This window comes from Lygodium microphyllum, chromosome 7, assembly GCF_053477565.2.
Source record: "Lygodium microphyllum isolate KBCC chromosome 7, Lygodium_microphyllum_v1.1.10, whole genome shotgun sequence".
Lineage (NCBI taxonomy): Eukaryota > Viridiplantae > Streptophyta > Polypodiopsida > Schizaeales > Lygodiaceae > Lygodium > Lygodium microphyllum.
Genome location: NC_141141.1, coordinates 164,207,850 through 164,231,023, shown reverse-complemented (window position 1 = coordinate 164,231,023; position 23,174 = coordinate 164,207,850). Strand labels below are relative to the sequence as shown.

Genomic DNA, 23,174 nt, shown 5'->3' with positions numbered 1-23,174 from the left:
TGCAATTTGTAAATGTAGACGGACATCGGTGAAAGCACAATGTAAATAGGAAGGGAATAGGAAAAGAGGACCTGAGCTAAAATGGCCGGTCATGTAAAAAAGGAATGGGTATCCAAAGGGGATTAGAGCTTGTATAAAAGGCAAAAAGTGAATGAAGAAGCTCATTCTTGTGTGTGGCCAAAACTAGCTCTTCTCTTTTCTTTTCTTCTTCTTCTTGTTCTTGCTTGCTTGAGCTTGTGCTTGAGAGAGGGAGAGTGAGGAATTGAGTGTGAGGGTGAGGGACTGTAGTGGAGAAGCTCTTCATCTTTTCCTCTCTTCTTCTTCTTCTCTTCTCCTCTTGTCTCGCACGTGGCAATGGAGCTTGGAGCTTGAGGATTGAGCTTGCTTGAATGCAGCTTGGATCGTTAGCTTTACTTTTCACTTTTGTTTTGTTTAGCTTCGAAGCCTCTCACTACCAACATTTGTTTTGCAAATTCTGATCTCTCTTGCATGATTTTGTATTTCAATATAGGATTAATATGCACGTTTGCATTGATCCTTCCTAGATTGGAGACATGAGATGCGCACTATTCCTTCATGGTTTCATCTTCTTAGGAGATTTTCTCTTCTACTAGTATGGAGGCTTTTCTTCTTGAGATGGATTGTGCAGCATCTCTTTTGATGCTATCATGGTGGTGACTTCTACTTTGTTATTCTAGTTAGGGTGTTTCATCCTTATCTTCATCACCAAATTCATCATGTTTCTTTGCACCATACAAAGATTGACATCAGGTTTCTCTTCCTCCTTCAGCATTGACATCCATGATTGAGAGGGGTTTCTATCCTTAGTATTCTATAGGATTCGCACTTGTCTTTGATATTGGTTTCCCTTCCCTGTTTTACTTCCACTTTGCATTGCATGATCAGCATAATCTTTGTACTAGGGTGCTTGGGCAAGTGAACAATTCTCCCAAGAGGGACATTGTCCAAGTAGCACCTAGTGCATGTCTCATCATATAACATTACTCTATGGATCTCATTGTGCAGAGCACCCTTGAGTGGATCTTGAGCTGTTTCCATTGGCAAAATTTTCACCATCTTATTACTACATCTACATACTTACCTCCCCTTTTCCTCATCATTGACACCCTTGAGTGGTTGGGATAGCTTGTTTGTTTTCTGATGTGTTGGATCTAATAATCCCTTTTCATTCTCCCCCATGGTTGAGTTACTTGACATGCCGCAAACCATCTATTCTCGAAAAAATAAGGGTTCAAAGTGGTTTCATTTGTCTATGCAGGTCTTGGTAGGCTATCAGGCAATTGACGAGGACACTCTGTCTGATGCCTTGGCCTCTATGGGGTGATCACTTGGGCTCCCGTGGTAAGATAATCATTGCCTTTGTAGTTTTAGTAGGCTAGTGGGCAATCAATATGTACCCTTTGTTCGATGCCCTGGTTGCTTTGGGGTGGGACACCTTGGGCTAAAAATGGGCTTGAGCTTTTCTTCTAGTCCCTTCTTGATTTCCAATTTTGGGCTTGAGACAGGATGTTGATATAAAAATGCATTGCAAATTGGTTAGCTCTTTAAAACAGCCCCAAAACATGTAAAGTACCAAAAGGTCCATCGAATGGTATGCAGTCCTAGGGGGTTTGTGTCCCATAAGCAAAACCCAAATTTGGGAGGATCCTTTTGCATCTATAAATAGATAGGTTAGCCCACCGTTGATTCTTTTGTGCAGGTTTCTTACTCTATTGTGCTGATTTCAACCATTAGCCACCTACCATCTGTTGTCCAACCATTACTGATTACAGCCCATCGTCATCCAGCCCCAGGCAGTGTGTTTCCAGCCATTGCATCGTTGTTTGGAGATCCCCATTTACTACGTTTGTTGCTCCATTGCAGATGCTAGCTGTCCACTTCATCACAACACCTGTTCAGCCTATGTTCTTAGTATTTGGTGCTAGGCAACAGGCTGCTGCCATCTTTTCCATCAGGTGATTGCTACATCTGTGTTTTGCTGTCCAGCTGGCCAGCTATATCATCTCACACCTCCCCTACTGTAATTGACAATTCTCCACCTTGGGTGATTAGTTTCTAGCCCTTCTCCAATGGTACATTGCTGCATTTACTTGATTTCACCCTCCAGACTGCAGCGCTTTCGTGACCAGCCTAGTACCCTTTATTATTCAGCACTCTCTCAGCTCCGACTGGTGGTTCTAGCACTTAGGACCTGTCTTTGGTGGACGTCACTCTCCGACACTATTCATGGCTTTGCCTTTGAGCATTTTGTACACTCTTCCATTCATCTACAACATTGATTCATTCACTTTATAGTTCTCTTCTTTCTTTGTTTGTGTTTTTGTTTTTGCGTTTTGCATTTTGTGTTTATTGTGTGACTATCTAAGCTAATGTGTTTTAGTCATGTTTGTACATTCTATGTTTTCTTTGTGCAAACCCTAGCATATGTTCATAGGTGGGGGTGGTACATATAGCAGGCAGCTCCTAAAACTGGCCAACTTGCTATAGGCAGCTGTATTCAATAGCCCACCAGACAAAATTGGCCGTCAAAGCCTAAATGAGCGAGTTGAGTGTGAATGCAACTCTTGAATTTACTAAAATTGAAATATAGTGGAATTGCTTCATTGTGTGTGATAGTATGAGCACTCTAAAATGCATTAAAAATGGAAATGCATTGAAATGCAAGGGCTATAAATTGATATGCATGAACTGTCTAAGATCTTATATCTCCATTAGATTTTGATGGACTCACAACCAAGAGATGACTAGCATAAAATACACAAGAATGCTAACACCCCCTAACATCTTGGGGAGTGTTTGAAGAACCGGTAACCTCATGTGATGGAGCATAGAAGCCTAAGACAAAGGCTTCATGAAAAGATATATTGCTTTGTTCTCCGCAGACAGTAGACCACCTCTAGCTAGGGCTCCATGATTTTCTCCTAAACATAATGGTATTGAACCTCGATGTATTTTGTAAATTGTATGGGCATGAAACATATGGTTCTTTGCCAAAGCAAGAGGCAAGAGCACTCTAGTTATCCATTCATAGCACTATAGGTCATGTCTATGGAAAGCCAATCTCAACCAACCTGTGGAGTCGCACCACCTCATGTATGGAAGAGCAAAAGGGCATGATACTTAGCCTCTCTTGAAGATCGGGCCACAATAGGCTACTTCTTACTGCTTGAGATAGCTCTCGAATCCAAGGGAAAAAAGAAAAATTGTGGAGTATCAAGTGTCGATATCTCCAACCCAATCAAAGTCACTCCAACTTGCAAGAGTGTCTTTCTCTATGTATATGATCTTGTAGATCGAGTCCCATGTAGATCTCTCGGAGTGTGATGTGGCTCTCTTGTTGATAATTGAGGTATGGTTTATGTCTAGTTTATGTTTTAGTATTATTGCTGGCTAGAACAATTGAGAAACACTAGTAAGGGATGCATCCTATGGATTTTTGGTAGTAGTCTTGTATTCTTTTTGAATTTTATGTCTTGATTGTGCTGGCTAGAAATTTCCATGAAGTTTGGGAATAGCATGGTTAGCAGCCATGTCCAATGTTGTTATTATTTATAGACAAGTATTTCTTTACAACATTGACATGGTCTAAGCTCATTAATAGAGAGTCTAGGCATTCATGGTAGTGTTATATCAAAAGATCCGATCTTGGCACCATCCGATCTAAACAATCCATAGTTGGGCCCTTTGCATAAGAGACATGATATTATTAGTCAACGGGTTACTATGTGGAGCTGAAGTCTTTGCACCAATTGAGAAGAAAGAAAGTTGTGAGTAGAATTATTGTCAATCAAAATTGTAGCTGTTTGGCCATGAATATAACTAATGACCTTTAAAGGTTTTGTGAGCCAAATACAATTTTATTTATAGAACTACTATTACGACTATACGCATTGGGACAAAGCGATCTTGTGCCAAAAATTCAGAAAAAATTGAGCTTCTATAGTATTTACCAAAGCCTTTGCAGTCGACTTCACCTTTCTTGTTTATTGGACATACTTTGTCTGATTGCAAGCAAAACAACTACCTTTAGAATGATCCTCGACACGAGTTGCTTTGCACTTATAATCCTTTTTCTTGCGCGACTTCAAAAGTGATTCATGAGCTGTTGCCAAGGTAGAAGTTTTGTTCAGCTTGAAGGTGGAGGCAACTTGTCGATTGGCTGCCCCCTAATCACAGCCAAAGTAAAGGGTTACGTCCTCTAGGAAATGTAAACGGTTATGGAGCACCTTGTTTTGGTATAGTCCAAGGGAAAACGGAAGAGATATCACATGTAGAGTATTGCTTGTGGGTCATTGAAAGCATTTGTTTTGTGAAGATCTTTAAATTCTTGTGAATACAGGTCCAAGGGCTTCTTCCCCATGTTGAGCTTAAACAACTTATGACAATTTAATCCAATTATTGGTCACAAACCCCATTTGAAACACAATTTGAAAATTTGCTTGCATCTCTGGCTTGGGACATAGCCTTACCCACCAAGTGTATACCTTCCTTCTCGTGTAACACAATTTGTATTTGTTTGATACATTGAGTATCATTGAACTGATTAAAATCAAAATAAGTTGTCCACTTGACCAGCCATGAATCAATGTTGATCTCATCGCATTCCTTCTTCTCTTCTATAAAGGGATCATGTTGGAATTCGAGAGGCAATGTTCCCATGGCTACAGGTACAAATGGAAAATGTGGAGTGCCGAGCTTGGCCCATTCCCATCGTAGGCCTTTAATTTGAGCTTCTAAAACAACGACAAAGGATGAGTTTGCGCCAAATTTCATGGAAGAAGATCCTTTGGGACGATGGCCGTGTGGGTGTTTAGATTCGGGAGAAATCGATCATGCATCCTCTACGTGTTGAGGTTTGATTGCAATAGGTGTATCAAAAGGAGATGCATCGTGAGAGATTATGGTGTTGATAGAAGAAGGGTGTGTAGAGAGCGAAGGAAAAGGAGGAAAATATACTTTGCATACAAACACAAAGTGTTTGAGAGGAGAAATGAAACCATTCTTCCTTTTTGGATAGGGTGATAAATAACCTGATTAAGCACTAATTACAGCAAGCACAAAATTCACATAAATTGAAATACAAATGTTATCACTTAATCTTGGATATTGGACACCCAGTTGTTCCCAAAACTGGGCCTCATGTAGTATTTCTTTAACTTGTATTGCTAAAGGTTGAAGTACACTGAGATCATGCTTGATCTTCTTCAATCTTCAATATGTCTTGCTGTCCATAGCAATAAGCAAGCCTTCAAATTGATTTGCCCATTGATTTGCTTGGGATTGGCTTTCAGTTTGCTCCTTAGATGACAAATTCTGCCCCACACTTAATAGAGGCTGGTTGGCCTCTTGAAATTCTCTAAAATCCCCATATTTCAGCTATTGGATTTCAAGTACTAGGCCCCAATTTCTGAGCACTCTTTCCAGGGTGGTTGGTAAACCCTAATTTTTGCTGTAAATTAGGGTTTAGCAGAAGAAAGTTTTCACTTGCACCCTCTTGCAATTGAATTTGGTTGAGATCTCTTAGAGGGAAGCTATGAATTGGCTAAGAGAATGGAGAGGAAGCTAGAGAAATTTCAGAGTCTCATCGTTGAAATATGTTAAAATATTGAGGATGTATGCAAAGGAGGATCATTGATGAGCAAATAGACAATCATAATGAGGCATAAGCATTGACAAAGAAGAACAACTGATATTATCCAAGCATAATGCAAGTACAATTGATGAGAATGACTGATAGAATGAGTGTGGGGATGAGTGTCTTTTATAGGCTTACAGTAGGTGGTATTGGTAGGTAGAGAAAGGTGGAAAGTAACCATGGTATCCACCAACTGTGGTTTTAATAAACCATATATACATTACCTGGTCTAAGGCTTTATTTTCAATGTGTTTCTTTGCCTTGTTTGTTCCTTACACAGAGGCTATGTTGGATGTGATTGCACATTTCTCAACATTCCTCCTCAATCACAACCAAGAAAGACATTGAGTACACAGAGGCTGTCATGAGTAGAACCTTGCTAAGTGTAGACATGGAAAGAACCAACCATACAAAGCTAGAGGTTGTTACAAGGCCTCACTAAGTGTGGAGGTTGTAGTGTGCAGAGGTTACATGAGGAGTATAGGAGCTTATGGTGGGAACATTAGGCAAGTTCACATTTTAAACTTAAAAAAGTCTATCAGAAAATGAGCTACAAAAGAGGAACTGGTGAGTCCTATCCTTTTGTTCTTGAATGTCTTCTTCTTCTTCTTCTTCTTCTTCTTCTTTTTCATCGTTGTCTTCATCTTCTTTGATTGTAGCAAGATATGCTCTTTGAGACCTTTTCTTAGCATGGCAAAATTTCTCAATATGCCTAGTTTTCTTACAAAACAACTATGCTCTTCTTCCCTTTCACATACAGGAGTTGTTGGTCTCCTCTTGGGATGCTTGTTTCTCCCTTGCTCTTGATATTCTTTTCCTCTTCCAGGAGAAAGGCTTTGATATCCACAAGCTTCGGCTTTGACATGTTGATTAATGTGGTAGACACATTATCAAACTCGGGTGGAGAACTCTTGAGAAGCACTCCAATGCAAATGTCTTCATCCATCTTCAAGTTGATCCCTGCAAGTTATGTCAACAAGCTTTTCATATAATTCAAATGAGTTGCAAGTGAGATACTACTTTTCATGTCAAGCCTAAAAAATTCAGTCAGTAAGCCATATTTAGAGGATTTTGAATGAGCTCCAAACAGGCTTTCTAATCGATCCCATGTTGCTTGAGAGGTTTCACAAACATCAACATGATGAATGTAGCTATCATCAAGTCCTTGCTTGATAATAGCTTGAGCCTTATCATTATCCCATGTGACTGAAAGTGTAGCTTTCCTTGGTTTCTTCTATTGACCACTTGTAATTGACCACAAGCCTTGGCCCTTTCTTCATTAGGATCAGTTTCTAGTTTGCCATGTATGGAATCCGACACCATCGAATTGGGATGTCAGTGAGTCCTTGCCCATGTTGAGGTTGCAAGATCAGTAGCAAATCAGCTCCAAAAATTTCAAATTTCAGTTGAGCACAAGTGCCAAGAAGCATTAGGTGATTAGTATCAAGAGATACTAGGTGATTAGGTAACTAGTATGCCCTTTGAACTTAGGATCTTCAAGGCCTTGCAAGTTCGAGTCTTCCCCTCCTTGATTTGATGCTGGAGTAGCACAAAAAAACTCAGATTTGATCAGAGGCAAAGCTGATTGTGTTAGATAACATAAGTGCTAAAAGCACTAGATGAGTCTCAATGTACACTGTGCTTGTATCTTCTTGGATTGAACTTGAATCTTCCACAATGTCTCCTTCTTACTGGTTTGATGCCTCAAGTGTTACTGAAAACTGAGTGAGAATTCTAGCCCAAGTGGCAAAAACTCCAATTGACTGAAAAAAGTGAGAAAATGAAGTGAACAGAAACTTGAAGTTTGATGGGTATGGAGTCTGCATTAGGGTTTCTGGGGGCAGCCTAGTTTTTCAGCTCGTGTAAACTGAATAGTTGATCATTTTCAAAACTTTTTTTTATAGAAATGAAGCTTGGTAGATAGGCTACCAAAGTCCTATGATGATCATTAGCATCGCAGCGTGTGCAGGTGGATTGAGCAGTACGAACGAAAATGGCGTAGATTTGGGCAGCGATTCGTTGCAGGCGCAATGCTAGAGTTGAGAGGCGACAATGTCACACCTTGAGATGATAGGGAGGAGCGCCCTAAGTCAAGGAAGATTTTCCCAGAAGGAAGCACGAGTTGAAATGGCTTGGGAAGAGAGATTCAAGTCCTCCACTGAAGGTGGGTAGCTATGGAGGTAGGTGAGAGATTCATGGGAAAGTGGAGGGAGCCAAAATTTCAAACTAAAGTGACTTAATAAGTGGCCTAATGACTCATTACCTTGAAACTCTCTCTGATACCATGTTAAAATATTGAGGATGCATGCTAAGGAGGATCACAAATGACCAAATAGACAATCATAATGAGGCATAAGCATTGACAAAGAAGAACAACTGATATTATCCAAGCATAATGCAAGTACAACTGATGAGAATGATTGATAGAATGAGTGTGGGGATGAGTGTCTTTTATAGGCTTACAGGAGGTGGTATTGGTAGGTGGAGAAAGGTGGAAAGTGACCATGGTATTCACCAACTGTGGTTTTAATAAACCATGCATACATGACCTAGTCTAAGGCTTTATTTGCAATGTGTCTCTTTGCCTTATTTGTTTCTTACACAGAGGCTATGGTGGATATGATTGCACATTTCTCAATAAAATAGACTAAAATTTAATGTTGCTTTGCTGTGAATGGTTGATTGACGACAGCTCACTATCATTAGGAGACCTACATGTAGTTGCTTGCCCTTGTGGGTCCCAAAATTACAGTCACCTACCTGTAGGGAGTCTATAAGGGTAGTCGCGTGCCTCCAACGGCCTCTTGATCAGTTGGGGGCAGCTCTTTGACATCCATTAATGGTTGGTGGGTTAATTACCAATGGCTGGAAAATTGCAGCATCAGCTCTCTCTCTTATTCTCCTAATCTCTACCTCCTTGGCTTGTCAGTGTGAAAGAACTTACACATCACACATTGACGTCACATTTGCACATTCGATTAACACTTAATCAAATGCTAAGCAAAGCATCAAAATTTTTATGTCCTCATGACAAGAAATGTGAGAAATTTTCTATAAAATGGACTATAGAGTGGAGGGAAAATAGTTTGTCTTTAATGCTGACTTGAAGGCCTTTTTCCCCTTTGTGCAAGGGGCAGCTTGCATAACAGAAAGGAAAAGAGACGAGCATATAAAAATGTGCCACCTAAGCCTTTCTCCATTTCTATATTGAAATGTGGCACGTGGTTGCCCCTCCCATCAAGAGTTGTCGGACTACCAAGACCACTAGCATTGCCACTCCTAGGATGAACACCCAAAGTCAGATATAGATGTTTTGCAACACTTCTCTCCCTTACGTCACTTCTCTCTCTGTATATCTCTCTCTTTTTTTCTATGGTCCCAAGCAACCACTATCATTCTCTGTCCATGACAGAGAATTTCCCTCTCTTCGACATGATAAGTAATGTGAGCTCTTTGTTCTAGATAGACTTTCCCCTCTCTCCTCTCACCTGATAGTATTCACACAAACAGTGTTAATAACATGCACTATGGATAGTCTAGTAACATGCACTTTGCTGGATGCACGTCAGAAAAAAAAGCACCGTGAAGAAGAAGTCCAAATGCTATAATTCCTCTCTAAAAGCAAAGTAGTCAAGCTAGCCGCCTTATACCTCTTGTAACCACACAAGCTCCATGGATAACTTGCTATGACACCAAGGTTCCTCCACTAGAGCATATGCATGCCCTTAGGGTCCCCTCATGCAAGACCACACGAATACATCATGTCATGCACCCCAGCATGAACTTGGCGCTGAACACATGAACTCGATTACACACATCAAATCCATGAACAATGAAAGAGCATTAGTATGTCCTCTTTCCACCCTCGCACTTGCCCCTTCTGGCTAGGAGCATGTGAGGGTATGCAACATTATTAGAGCCGAGAAGAACCATTGGTTAGGAGGGAGTAGCAAAGGGAGTGTGAATGCCTGCAAAGATCTCAAAGCACGCAAGAGTAATGGCAAGCAACTCAAGTGCATGAAGTTTGAACCATCACAAAGAATGGCTTGCATATGAACAGCTTAAAAAATCTAAGCTTGTGAGCCTCCAATACTTGGTCAGCTTTGTTCCTTAACGGTAAGAAAATCAAAAGATCAAGTCAAAACACAGACTTATGGACAATAATGATGATCAAGGTGAGGAACACCGCATCAGGCCAATGATATCTTGAGTCCCATCATCTACCATCAGCAGTGCCACACAACCATTGGTATCATGAGTCCCATTATCGACCATCAGCAGCTAGGAGGTTGCCATCAGGCAAGCGTCAGCCCCATCCAGCCATTTGTCATCAATCCACACCTGTAGCATCAGCAATAGAAACGAAAACTGTTGTAAATGTCACTAGCAAATCAGCTGCACGGACGTCAATAGCCACTAGAATGGAAGACATGCAAGGGTTAGTGCAGGCACACATAGAGTGCATTTCAATGCAAGTACAGGACACAGCAGCATGGATGGTCAACACAAGTCAAATACTGCATAGGTGACGGACGCATGAATAGAGAATACAATGTCAGTACAACAGAATCGTCAACAGCTACATAGGATGCACCTTGCACCACAAAGTCAACGCAATGACGTTGGCACCTCATGGATAGGACGACGATTGACAGTGACCTAAGCACACAGCAATGCAACTACAGCCATCTAAGTCAACCTTGAAAGGCATACTATCCATTACCAGCAAGCATCAAACTCAGATCGAGCATAATCTGGAATGCAATTGGTTGGCAAAAAACATGTGAGAGCCTCAAAGGTAAGCAAAAGAAAATGTGAACACCTCAGCTAGAAGTGCCCAACATCAAGCACAAGCTTAGTCTCTTGTCACAAAAAAGCAGCAGCAGCATGAGCATGAGTGTATCTCGATCAAGAAACCTTAACATCTGATACTATGTTAGAAGAGCAAAAAACGCAGCAGCATAATGAAAGATACAAGATTGATGAAAGAGACAATGCACAAGATGTAACCAAGAATATGAATCCACTATGACAAGAGTACAATGGTCGAGTGCCAGCTCACACACTCCACAAGCTCCCTCTCTCTACACCAAGAAACTACAAGTACTTGAATGGATGATGGAATGTGGCCACAAAAATAAAGGAGTTGTCCTACCACAAAATAGGTTGGCCAACGAATAAAGAGAGTGCCTATAAATTAGGCCATGGGCGCTTGTATACTTGTGATATGACCAGTTCTAACACCATCGTCTTCACCTTTAGTGCCAATTCTCCATCACGATCACCATCTTCTCTTCTGGCTGGCTGCTGCCTTATGCTCATACAGCTGCTGCCCTCACATCCAGACTTTCACCACCATCTATAGCTCTTGCCCCCTTCTCAGCCTGCTTCCACCCACTCAGCTGGTGCCACCTGCCACGTGTTGTGGTGTACTGTGGGGGCTGTGTCTTTGGCAGCAGTCTTCCACCCTGATTCTCCTCCATTTGCTGCTGCCGCCTCCTCATCACACCTCCTATTGCTGTTGTCTCTATCACCATCATAGTTTTGACTGTTGTGCTTTCAGTTCAGCATGATCCTGATTGTTGCGTTTTGACTCCAGCTGTCCTCTTCTCCTCCTAGGCGCTTTTTCCAGGCTGTACACTGTTGTCCTCCGTCACTCTCAGCCTTAGACATTATTGTGTTTCGACATTGAACCTACTGCCTTACTGTTTTCATTCCCCTGCATCAGGTTTCTTCAGCAACCTTTGAGCTTTGCTTCACTTGGACTCCATTGTCAGCGGATGACACTTTGTGGCTCTCTTCCTTAGCCTGCTCCCATGAGAGAGAATGGCTGTTGGACAGTCTTCACTACTTTAGCACATGTGGTTGTATCTCTTCTTTCATCATTCATTCATTACAACATTCATTCTTCAGTTTCTTCTTCTTCATTTGTGTTCTTGTCTGAATTCATTGTGTGTTAGTCATGTTTGTACATTCTTTCTGTTTTCTCTACAAATCCTACTGTATCCTCACATTAGGGGTTGCAGGCTCAATTGACTAATGTTTTTGTTTGGAATACCCACCGTAACGGGTGTAAGTGTACCGTACCCTAAGTATAAATACATTCTTTTATTCTTTGTGTGTACCACATTGGTACACACCTATCCGACGACTCACTCTCACTCTATCACTGTTAAACATTGTTCAGCTCTGAGTTATCGAACTCCTCGATTATTGTGCCTACTCTTAGCTCTCTTTCTCTATGTGCTTTTGCTTCGCCTCTGCAAATTGGTATAAGAGCCAATGGCTCACGCAAGCCGTTGAGGAGTAGACGAGCAAGATTAGGTCAACTGACTGGTCGAGTGACTGGTCAGGCATAATGTGCAGGTGACAGGTTGGGTGCAGGCATAACGGGCGTTAAACGGCCGACAGGCAACTGTTGCACGACGTTGCTGCGCGACGGGGCTGGAGGCGATGCTGATGCGCGATGGGGCTGGAGGCAACTGCTGCGTGATGGGCGACAAGGTGTTCAGTCGCATGAATGACGGGCAGAGGCAGAAGGTCAACGGGCCATTTTTTCTCTTTAGTTTACTTCATCTTATTTTCCCCTCTCTACCGGTGTTCACACATACAAGCACAAAGTGCAAATCTGTGCAAATCTATCTCTTAAAATTTGGGGCTTTTCCCAAATTTGGTGCTCGACACATATTGCAGTGACCTCTGGACCATAAATTGCAGACATTGAGTGCACAGGCCTTAGAATTTTTGGGGATTCTCAAATGCAAGTGAAATTTTTGCTTGGATGAGTCAATTTTTTGGAAATTTTGCACTGTTGGACCTTGATATTTGAGGCTTTTGCAGAAATTGTGAAATTTCTGTAACATTAGCCCGCACTTGATGCTCGGAAAGATGTATTTATGCAATTGGAGCAGATTCATTGCAGAAATTTTGGGGCTTTTCACATTGGTGATGTATTTTTGAGTTGTTTTGAGACTGGACAGTGAAATTTACAGTAGATTCACTATTGAGTGGGAGTTTTTAGAGTTTTGGATGCTTCAAATGCTGAAAAAGGGCAGCTTCTCTTTGTACATGTATTGCTGAATACTCACTATGCAGTGAAACAATGGTAAATGCAACATTTGGGTCATTGCATTTGGGAATTTTGGTGATGCATTACTGAAGTGGGAGCTATCCTTAATATAAATGTATCAGATTTGATTCGCGCATATGCTATAATCAATACTTGAGATTGAAATTTGCAGCTAAACATCTACTTATTGGACACAATAGAAGTACAAGAGTGTGTACTTGCTGTTACAATTCAGAAACCTTGCTATTGGCTGAAAGCATTCAACCCTTTATTGTAGTTGTGTATTGTTGAAGATGGTTGGCAGTGCATCTACATCTGACACAAAGAATCTCTTTGAGATTTATAAATTTGACGGAAATGGTTTTGATCTTTGGAAAGATCGTATGTAGGGTTTACTCTCTCTAAAGGATTGTGATGATGCTTTAGAAGAACATAAGCCTGTTTTTTTGTCAAATGAGGATCGGACTAAAATGAATAAAAAGGCCATTACTTACATTAAAATGGCCATCACAGATGATATCTTGGTTGATATAAAGGGGCTTGATACTGCCTATGTAGTTTGGGAGAAACTTAAAGCTACTATGAGAATACAACTCTTATCAATCAGGTACATCTCATGCGGAAGTTGGTCAACTTGAAGCTTGATGAGTTCAAATCTGCCTCAGAGCATTTGAATGCTTTCACTAGTATTTTGAGTTAGTTACAGGATATAGGTTTGCTAGCTTTTGATCCTAAATTGAGGGCTATCTTCTTGCTCATGACCTTGCTCGATTCATGGGAAGCATTGGTTGTGTCATTGAGCAATAATCCCAACTCGACATTTGATGATGTGCGTGGTTCTATTCTGAATGAAGAGATTAGACGCAAGGCAAGTGGGGAAAACATTGGATTAGCCTACAATGTAAGAGGAAGACTTGAAAAAAGGTATAATTTTGCAAATAAAAACAAAAATCGCAGCAGCAAAAGCAAGGAAAAACAGCAAGATGTAACTTGTTATCAATGTGGTTGCAAAGGGTATAAAAAAGTCCAATTGTAGGTACTTTAAAAAGGAAGAAGAACGTAAGAAGCAGGCTAATGCAAAAGGCAAGAAGAATGACAAGGATGGTAGCTCTATCCCTAAAGAGAGAGAAAAAATAAATGTGGTATCTAGTGTTGTCATTGAGGAAATAGAAGATGATAAAGATGTTGATTTGCTGGTTGCATTTTCAGATCCACTTGCTGTGACAGTAGAGAACATGTATATCACTAAAACAAATGTGATAGATGTCTTGTTGTCAGCTCATGATGGTTTGTCACAATCGTGGATTGTTGATAGCGGTACTTCTTTTCATGTAACTCCATCTCTGGAGTATTTTTCTACTTATGCAGAAGGTAATCTTGGAAAAGTCTACCTTGGCAACAATCATGCATGTGATATTGAAGGAATGGGCACCATACACCTGGCTTTAGAAAATGGTCAGGAATTGATTTTTCATGATGTTAGGTATGTTCCTGGCATCAAGAAGAGCTTTCCTTCTATTGGGCAGCTAGACAACATAGGTTACTTCACTACTTTTGGTGGTGATATGTGGAAAATACAAAAATGATCTATGCTAATCACTAGAGGTGGTAAAAAGGAGACTCTGTATTATCTCTATTGCAAGGCACTTCTTGGAAAGTTTGTCGTAGTTGCTGAAGTAGAGTCACACATGGAGTTATGGCACAAGTGTCTTGGACATATGAGCCAAAAGGGTTTGCAGGCACTCTCTTCACTTGGAAGAGTTGATGTGAAAAGCTCAAAGCTTGACTTTTGTGATGATTGTATTTTTGGTAAACATATAAAGAGTTCCTACTCTCATGGAGCCTCTAGGGAGGCATGTATCTTGGATTTAGTCCATTTTGATGTTTGCACCATGCCAATAAAAACTCATAGTGGTTTTCATTATTTTGTGTCTTTTATTGATGACCCTTCTAGGAAGCTATGGGTCTACTTGCTTAAGCAGAAAAGTGAGGCATTGGATGTTTTTAAAAGGTTTTATGCATTGGTTAATACTCAAAAAGGCCTAAAGTTAAAATGCATACGAATAAATAATAGGGGAGAGTATGTATCTAAAGAATTCAATGAGTTTTGTGATGACAATGGGATTAAACGAGAGCTTATAACTCCTTACAATCCATCTTCTAATGGTGTGACTAAGCGAATGAATTGCACGTTATGTGAGAAGATTTGGTGCATGCTATCCACATCTAATCTCTCGCAATCGTTTTGGGGAGAGACACTTCAAACTGTGGTGCATATCTGCAACCGATCTCCACATCGTGCACTTGAAAGTGGCACCTTGAGGAGGTTTGGTCTGGCAAACCTGCTTCATATGACCAGAGTTTTTGATTGCGAATGCTATGTACATGTACCTGTTGATAGCAGAATCAAACTTGACATGAAATCTTATAGAGGCATCTTCATGGGTTATGGAGATGAAGGTGAAATGGGCTATCGAGTTTGGGTTCCAAGCATAAAAAAGGTACGACGCAGTCGGGATGTGATATTCAATGAGTCAAAGCTACTGAAAAGTGTCACATCTAATGACTCGGACAAAAGAAAGTTAAATTTTAGCATAATTAATTACTTGAGCAGCCATCAGCCCACCGAAAATTGAGCTCCTTTTGATGCTGATTATGACAATCAATGTATCATTATTGAGCCAAATGAAAATGGGCAGCAAGGGGAGGTTGAACATCAGCTTGAGCACCAAAATCAGCATGCTGAAAATGAATTACAACAGCCTGAAATTGTATTACAGCAACCTGAACATGCAGTTCAGCAGCCAAATAATGAGGTCATTGACATTTCCTTGGATGTGGATCCATTACCTGATAACATTGATCATTGGGTAAGAAGGTCTACACGTGATAGAAAGCCTATAGAAAGATTTGATCCTTCTTTGGACTGCATTTTGCTCATAGATGAAGGTGAGCCTCTTACGTATAAAGAGGCCTTATCATATGAGTTAAAGAAAAAGTGGGAGCTAGCTATGTAGGAAGAAATGAAATCATTGTATCAGAATGATACTTGGGATTTGGCCCAAGGATAGAAAAGCCATTCCCAACAAATGGATCTATAAAATCAAATGTGTGGATATCAAACCCAAATATAAAGCCAGACTTGTGGCCAAGGGCTATACACAAAAGGAGGGCATTGATTTTCAGGAAGTGTTTTCTCTTGTTGTCAAAATGACCACTCTTCGAGTGTTATTTGCCATTGTAGCATCTATGGATCTTGAACTTGATCAAATGGATGTTAGAACTGCATTTTTGCATGGTGATGTGGAAGAAGAGCTGTACGTGAAACAGCCTGAAGGCTTTGTTATACATGAAAAGGAGCATTTAGTATGTAAGCTTAAGAGAAGCTTGTATGGTTTGAAACAGGCTCCTAGACAATGGTATAAAAAGTTTGATGCCTTCATGCTCTCATATGGTTTTAAAAGGAGTAGTGGAGATCAGTGCTTATATATTAAGAAGGCTGATGATGGAAGCTTTATTATACTTGTGCTTTATGTGGATGATATGCTTATTGCTAGTAAGCATAAAAGCCAGATTAATGCATTGAAAAGGCAGCTGAATTCAGCCTTTTCTATGAAGGATTTGGGTACAACTGATCATATTTTGGGCATGCATGTAATAGAGATAGAGAGCAATAACTATTTCTCTCACAAGAAAAGTACATCAGCAAAGTACTTGATCGTTTTTCTATGGCTGATGCTAAGCCTCTTGGTGTACCTTTTTCACCCTATCTTAAGCTTAGCAAAGTAGATTGCCCGAAAGATGATAAGGCAGCCAGTACCATGAAGGGTGTCCCTTATGCTTCAGCTTGTGGTTCACTCATGTATGCTATGATTGCTACTAGACCTGACATTGCTTATGCAATGGAAGTTGTAAGCATGTTCATGTCAAATCTTGGTAAAGCACATTGGGAAGCAGTGAAATGTATCTTACGGTACCTTAAGGGCACACAAAGAAAATGTATTTGCTATGGCAAGGGTATGTTGGATTTGCAGGGGTATTGTGATGCAGACATGGCAAGTGACTTGGATACTTGCAAGTCTACTAGCGGGTATATCTTTACCTTGACGGGTGGGGCGGTTTCTTGGTGCTCTAGATTGCAAAAAATAGTAGCACTCTCTACCACTGAGACTGAATATATTTCAGCCACTGAAGCTTCAAAAGAAGCAATTTGGCTTGGTTGTTTGGTCAAGGATTTTGGGCTGCCCACCAAAACACCTGTACTTAGATGTGATAGCCAGAGCACTGTATGTCTAGCTAAGAATGCCATGTTTCACGCACGTACCAAACATATTGATGTTCGGTATCATTTTATCAGATAGGTTCTGGATGATGGTCTAGTCACCCTGACTAAGATCAAATCTTAGGATAACCCTGCAGATGTTCTCACTAAAAGTCTTGCAAATGCTCAATATGAGCATTGCATTAGACTTGTGGGAGTTGGTTAAAGGTTCGCTTAGGACCTTTAAGTGGGAGGCTGTTGGGTGTAAAGGCCCTTACGTGCTCTCCTATGTATCTCATGTATATATTACTTCACACTTGAGCCCACCCTAACGGGTGTAAGTGTACCGTACCCTAAGTATAAATACATTCTTTTATTCTTTGTGTGTACCACATTGGTACACACTATCCGACGACTCACTCTCACTCTATCATTGTCAAACACTGTTTAGCTCTGAGTTATCGAACTCCTCGATTACTGTGCCTGCTCTCAGCTCTCTTTCTCTATTTGCTTCCGCTTCGCCTCTGCAAAAAGTTTGGCCTAGACTTTCACATTAAGGTCAAAGACCACTCTTGGACCCTAAATTGAGAGTTTCCCACATGAACCTTAAATATTGAAAATACTCCAAGGTCTTGCCATTGTCGAGCACTACTAATGTAAATGTCCATTATTCTCAAGGCTGAGAGTAACTTCACATGGTTTGTGACATGTACAAAAGCCTGAAAAATATGAGGGTGGTGAGTTGTGGATGCTCAACAATAGCAATGAAGAAGTTGACACAAGGCAGCTGCTGCATGTGACATGTTTGTAGTGAGGATATTGGTACTATGATGATTGGAAGAATGGGAGACTGAATGACTTAGTGGAAAGTTGCCAAATTGATAGGTCATCATAAATAAAGTGTGTAAATGACATGAGCGCTAAGAATCTTACCATTAGAGGGCTCTCCCAGATTAGTTTATAAGATTCACATTACTAAAAACTCTTTACTATGCTTAGTAGAGTTGGAACTTAGGGTAGAGCTGTGAATAGTTTGACACTTGGGAAGAGCTGCATTGATCTTACTTGATCTATTAAAAAACTTAATTTCTTGTGCAATAGATGTATGAACCATAAACACAAAAAATTATATGATGAGATGCAGCAATGCCTGGAGGTGACGTTGAGAAAACAATCACATTAGGGTTGAAAATGTTGATAAGGTGTGAGAAGCAAGCATGGATGAAAAATGTCTTAACATGACCAATATAATGTTTGGTTTCAAACCCTTGACCTCCAATACGAGGGCTTTCTCTCCTTCATTCTTACACCGCTACACCAACTGACCTGTCATGAGATTGGAGTTCCTTGTACCTTAGAAGTATTATGTTACTAGACCAAGTCTTAGTGCCTTTACCCTAACGGGCTTGAAAATACCTTTAGACAAGTTCTATGCTAGAAACAACCCTTAAGAAAGTGAAAGCTGTGCTTAGTTCTCGGAATATAAGAAACCTTCCAGAAATGGAAGATGTGTTTAGTTTTTAAGAAATGAAGACTCCATTTGACATCCTTATGCATAAGAGAAGGGAAAAGATTCAGCTTCACATGTGCAGTGTCCTATGCAGGATAAGTTGGCATGAGACCACCTTTGGGTTAATTGGAGACTGTTATGCCCATTGTTAGTTACCTAAATATTTCAGTCCAGTTTATTCTCATATTTCGTTTTTCTCTTTTCAAGCACCCAGGATATGAAGGGAAAAGATTCAGCTTCACATGTGCAGTGTCCTATGCAGGATAAGTTGGCTTGAGACCACCTTTGGGTTAATTGGAGACTGTTATGCCCATTGTTAGTTACCTAAATATTTCAGTCCAGTTTATTCTCATATTTCGTTTTTCTCTTTTCAAGCACCCAGGATATATTTCATGGACATGATGTGCTCTTGTAGGTCTTACAGCTAATTGGAGCAACTTTGTTCTTTGATTTGCTTTTCTTTTGCAGTCTCAGGGAACTTGAGGTTGTTTTGACTAAGGGATTATACTGCTTAGAGTTTGACCTAGTCTACTTGCTTTTTATTGAAATAGCTATAAAAATTTTCCGTTTTACGAATCATTGCAGTGTTGGAGCCACCTCCAAATGGCGTGAAAGTTAGGATTGGAGATTTGCCCAAAAAAAGGAACATTGAGCGAGACCTTCAAATGGCATTTAAAGGTGTGCAAGGGTTATTGCAGATTGAACCAAGTGTACTTGGAAATGAAAAAACACGTGATCCTATTTGCAAAGGGTTTGGATTCCTGACATTCAAAGACATAAATTCTGCTGAAAGGTATCTTTTACATAACTTTATGTTAGTAATTTGTTCCAGGTATATGAGTCTATCTTGACAAACTCAATATCTGTTTCCTTGCAGTTTTCTTTCATCCTTTCAAGGTGAACCTATCCTTTTTGGAAAAGTCATGAAAAAGCCCTCTTACAAGCTCCTAAGCAATTCCTCAGAAAATGCCACTGGATGTTTGCCCCAAGGGACTAAAATGAAGGTGCCCACATTGAGAGTAAGAGATAAAACAGCCACATTGGATGGATTACTTGCTGCTGATGTGTTGCGAACAAGTGCCATTTCTGCAGTCCCATTTGATTCTACAGTCCAGGAATTAGGCAAACAATCAAAAATGGAAGACCTTGCAGAAGATAACAGAGTAGCTATTGATACAGAATTGGTAGATGGTGCTTTGGTGATTACAGACACAATAGATGACACTGACACTTGTAGTAAGCCGCTCGAGGAGGACCTAATTCTCTCTTCAGCTGAAGATGTCCTTGTACAAGAAAATGCAACTTCTTCTCAGAAGACTTCATGTGAGGAGCATGATTATTTTTCAGAAGAGAGTGATGGTGATGCTTCTATTGAAGAGTATGATGATTCTTCAGAAGAAGGGGGCTTGTGGACCGTAAGTGTTGAGGATGAGGCACAAAATGTTCATGTCTCTTATGTAATGGAAAGTGATGATTTGAGCTCTGAAGCAATAGTAATCAATCAGAGCTCCAATATCATTGCAGCTGATGAAATTGAACAAGCAAGAGGTCAAACTTTGAGTGCGGATGACAGGAGAATTGAAGAGCTGGAGAAACGTCTGTGGAAGAAGCTTGAAAGTGCTGGATTGGGCCAGCGAAAGGAGTCCCTTGAAGAACCACAGGAGAAACCAAGAGGATTTTCTCCAAAGGCATCAAAGCCATCAAAGAAGACGACAAATAATAGTTTAGGATCAGCAAAAAGGTATCTTCAATGAAGCGATTCTTTTCCTACATATCAATGTTGTGAACCAGCATGATCATCATCATCATAGCAATCGCCACACCATTATCATAATCATTGTGACAATCATCATTAACGTCATTGTACTTAACAAGTTGTGTGCACAGGTGGTAAGGGTCAGGTCTTCACCTGTTTCACAAATTCTTGTGAGTAATCGGGTGTAGTATATAGCAGCTGAAAGGAAGATCATCCCTGTTTTGCAGGTTGAAAAAGAAAGAAAGAGATTTTTTGATAGGTGCACTTGAAAAGTATGGAAAGAAACCTTGATGTGACATGTAAAGAGACTTCTACCATGCCCATGGATGTCTCTGGTCGATTAGCATCGCCATCTCCAGCATATCTGAAGCCCGGAACGCAGAGGTTTGAGCTAAGGTGACTTTATTCTTCTTGCCCCCAATCGTTTTAAGGGCAGCCTTCACTCTTGCTTGAGGCAGGACATGCAACATAGGTTTAGGGTTCTTTTAGCAAAAGCACATATATCATCACCTTATCTACCCGTGACACAGTTTAGGTCGACAGATGCACAAAGTTGCATATTATTGCAATGCCCTGCTGAATTGGTCTAGGTTATCATGTGGTATCTCTCGACCAATTCTTGAGCCTTTTATTCAAACTTTTGAATATAATGACGGGTATGGAAACGTAATTAATGTTGTTTGTAACGAGTACGTAGTTTTTTCAAATAAGGGCGGTTACACACCGCCAATACCTTGCCCAACCTGTGCCCAAGACCTGGGCGGGGGAGATGACTGACACATCACAGACTCTGTTCTGTGTATTTGGGGGTGCGATAAGCTGACGGACGGACAGGACGAGATGCCAAGACATGCTGATGCATTGAGTGTCTTAGGTTCTTGCTGATGCCAGGCTGTCCCTGCACAGTATTTGCAGTGGACATCTTTGGGCGGAGAGTAGCCCCTGTCCTCTTCCATCTGCAGTGAAATAGGTTTGACAGGTTACCATCGGGTAATGGCCGGAGCGAGTGTGTAAGTGGTCTGCGCCCGATCATAGCCTCTTCCCTTGCTTCTGATTCGTTGAAAATTGAATGTTTGGGCACCCACATGGCAGTGTGTGTGTAACCACTGTAATATAAGCCATATAAGAGCAGTATAGGAGTTGGTTGAAAAGTGCGAGTCATTAATGCAGTGAGGATCGAACAATCATATTAGAGAGGTAAAGCAAGTACCAAGTGTGTAGTTCAGTAGAAAGTGTGTGGAAGGTGACAACATGGCAAGGATCGTGCTACACGTAAGTGGGTGCATGCATGGGCGCGCGGGGGGGGTGGGAGGGAGGGAGGGAGAATTTGCAATGATGTCTCATCATAAAGCATGATCAAAAGTACGAAATGTAATAAATAGTAGTGAAAAGTTAAAAGGAACTCCAAGAAGTCTAAAATAAGATGTTCTCATTTTCATGTGTTTGATATATTGTCTTGCTCACCCTAGTATTTCATGGTAGGATGCTACAATATCCAAGATTCCATAATGGGGTTGAAGTGTCTTGATGGATGTCTCATGGCAGGGCAATAATGGATCAAATGTGTCTTATGATGAGGGTGGTTGGGTCATTCCTTGAGGGTTGGGATTGGGTTTGAGCATGGGAGAGGAGCAGGTCTGGTTACCAAGCATTTAGTAGCCTTTATTGGGGTTGCCAAGTTGCAAACCCATCACTCCTCCCTTCCTCTTTTGCATGTAGGTTGACATGCACAAATGGCCTCTTGGTTTGCAAGCCGGCCTTGACCATGGCAAACACCTAAAGATAGGCGAAGTCGTGGACCTTGTGAAACATCCTCCTAGGATCTAAACCTACAGACAAGACTCAATGCAAGCCAAACTCACAATAAAAGGGATTGGACATCACTCACCTTCCAATCATAGCGACAAATGGGCCAAGAGTCCAAGAGCAGTGATCAAACAATGAACTTGTAGAATAGGGCCTTCAGTCCTTTAAATAGGACTCGGCTTCCCTAACCTGAGGTGTCCATAGTGCATTTGCATTAAGTCACTTCGTAACCATTGTGACCTTGCTACTGGTGCCCATTTGGACATCCAAAGAAGTAACACTTTTCCCCCTTATGAGAAACAATTACTCTTCAATGAACGTACCAACTTTTAAGTAGCCTCCATCTTTGGGTGGTTTCTCACTTGACCAAGTACTCGGGATAAATGGTTTGACAAGATTGTTTAGTCCTAAGGTCAAGAACCAATTCAAGTTCGAGTGAAACATAATAGGCAATATCCTTAAGCCGTAAGACTTTCTTAATCAGGACAATATGCTCACTTTGTGCTCACTTTGTCCTTGTTCTTTTAAACAACTCGCATGGAACATAGGGTGAACTTGGATTTTTGAAGGTAAGTCTAACTCATAGGATATGCTACTTATCTTCTTGGCAATCTAGAAAGGATTATAATACTTGGAAGATAATTTATAGCACTTGCTGGTAGTCATTGAATCAGAGTCCTTTGGGACTTTAAGGTAAATCCACATGCCTTCTTAGAGCTCTCCAAGAGTATGATGTTCATTAGCATATAACATGTCATGATTTTGGGTGGTTTTAATGCTTTCCCTAGCAATTGTCAACATCTCTTGCATATCATGTAGAAAGTCTACTAGTGATTGCATTTTAATCCCCTTGGGCTCTATGGTAATTGGTGGTTCTAGCTCATAATCGTATACAAGCATAAATGGATTATAATCAATAGTTGAATGCTTAGCACAGTTATATAAACTCAATCTGAGGTAGGTAATGCTCCTAATTAGGTTGTCTAGGGGAAATAAATGTAGAAATCATATCCCCTATTGAAAAACAGTTTGTCAGAAATGACATACATCTAAGATCGCAATCATTGACTATTTCGTGAGGTAAACCATAAGTCTATAAAGATGTTTGACAAAGAG

The 23,174-nt window shown here is 40.7% G+C and overlaps 1 protein-coding gene across 11 annotated transcripts in view; it reads left to right on the top strand.

Annotated features, from left to right (window-relative positions):
- LOC148034205 (RNA-binding (RRM/RBD/RNP motifs) family protein) overlaps window positions 1-23,174 on the top strand; it is a 33,364-nt gene that overhangs the window by 5,184 nt on the left and 5,006 nt on the right. For 4 of the 11 annotated variants that reach the window (XM_087682204.1, XM_087682205.1, XM_087682203.1 and 1 more), the window contains 4 exons: window positions 19,082-19,289; window positions 19,374-20,237; window positions 20,480-20,836; window positions 20,877-21,302. In XM_087682204.1, coding sequence (XP_087538330.1) covers window positions 19,082-19,289; window positions 19,374-20,237; window positions 20,480-20,543 — 1,136 coding nt within the window. In that variant the 3' untranslated portion in view covers window positions 20,544-20,836; window positions 20,877-21,302. Of the gene's footprint in view, window positions 1-19,081; window positions 19,290-19,373; window positions 20,238-20,479; window positions 20,837-20,876; window positions 21,303-23,174 lie in introns of those variants that run through there. The other 7 variants (XM_087682211.1, XM_087682212.1, XM_087682210.1 and 4 more) reach the window with 3 other exon arrangements.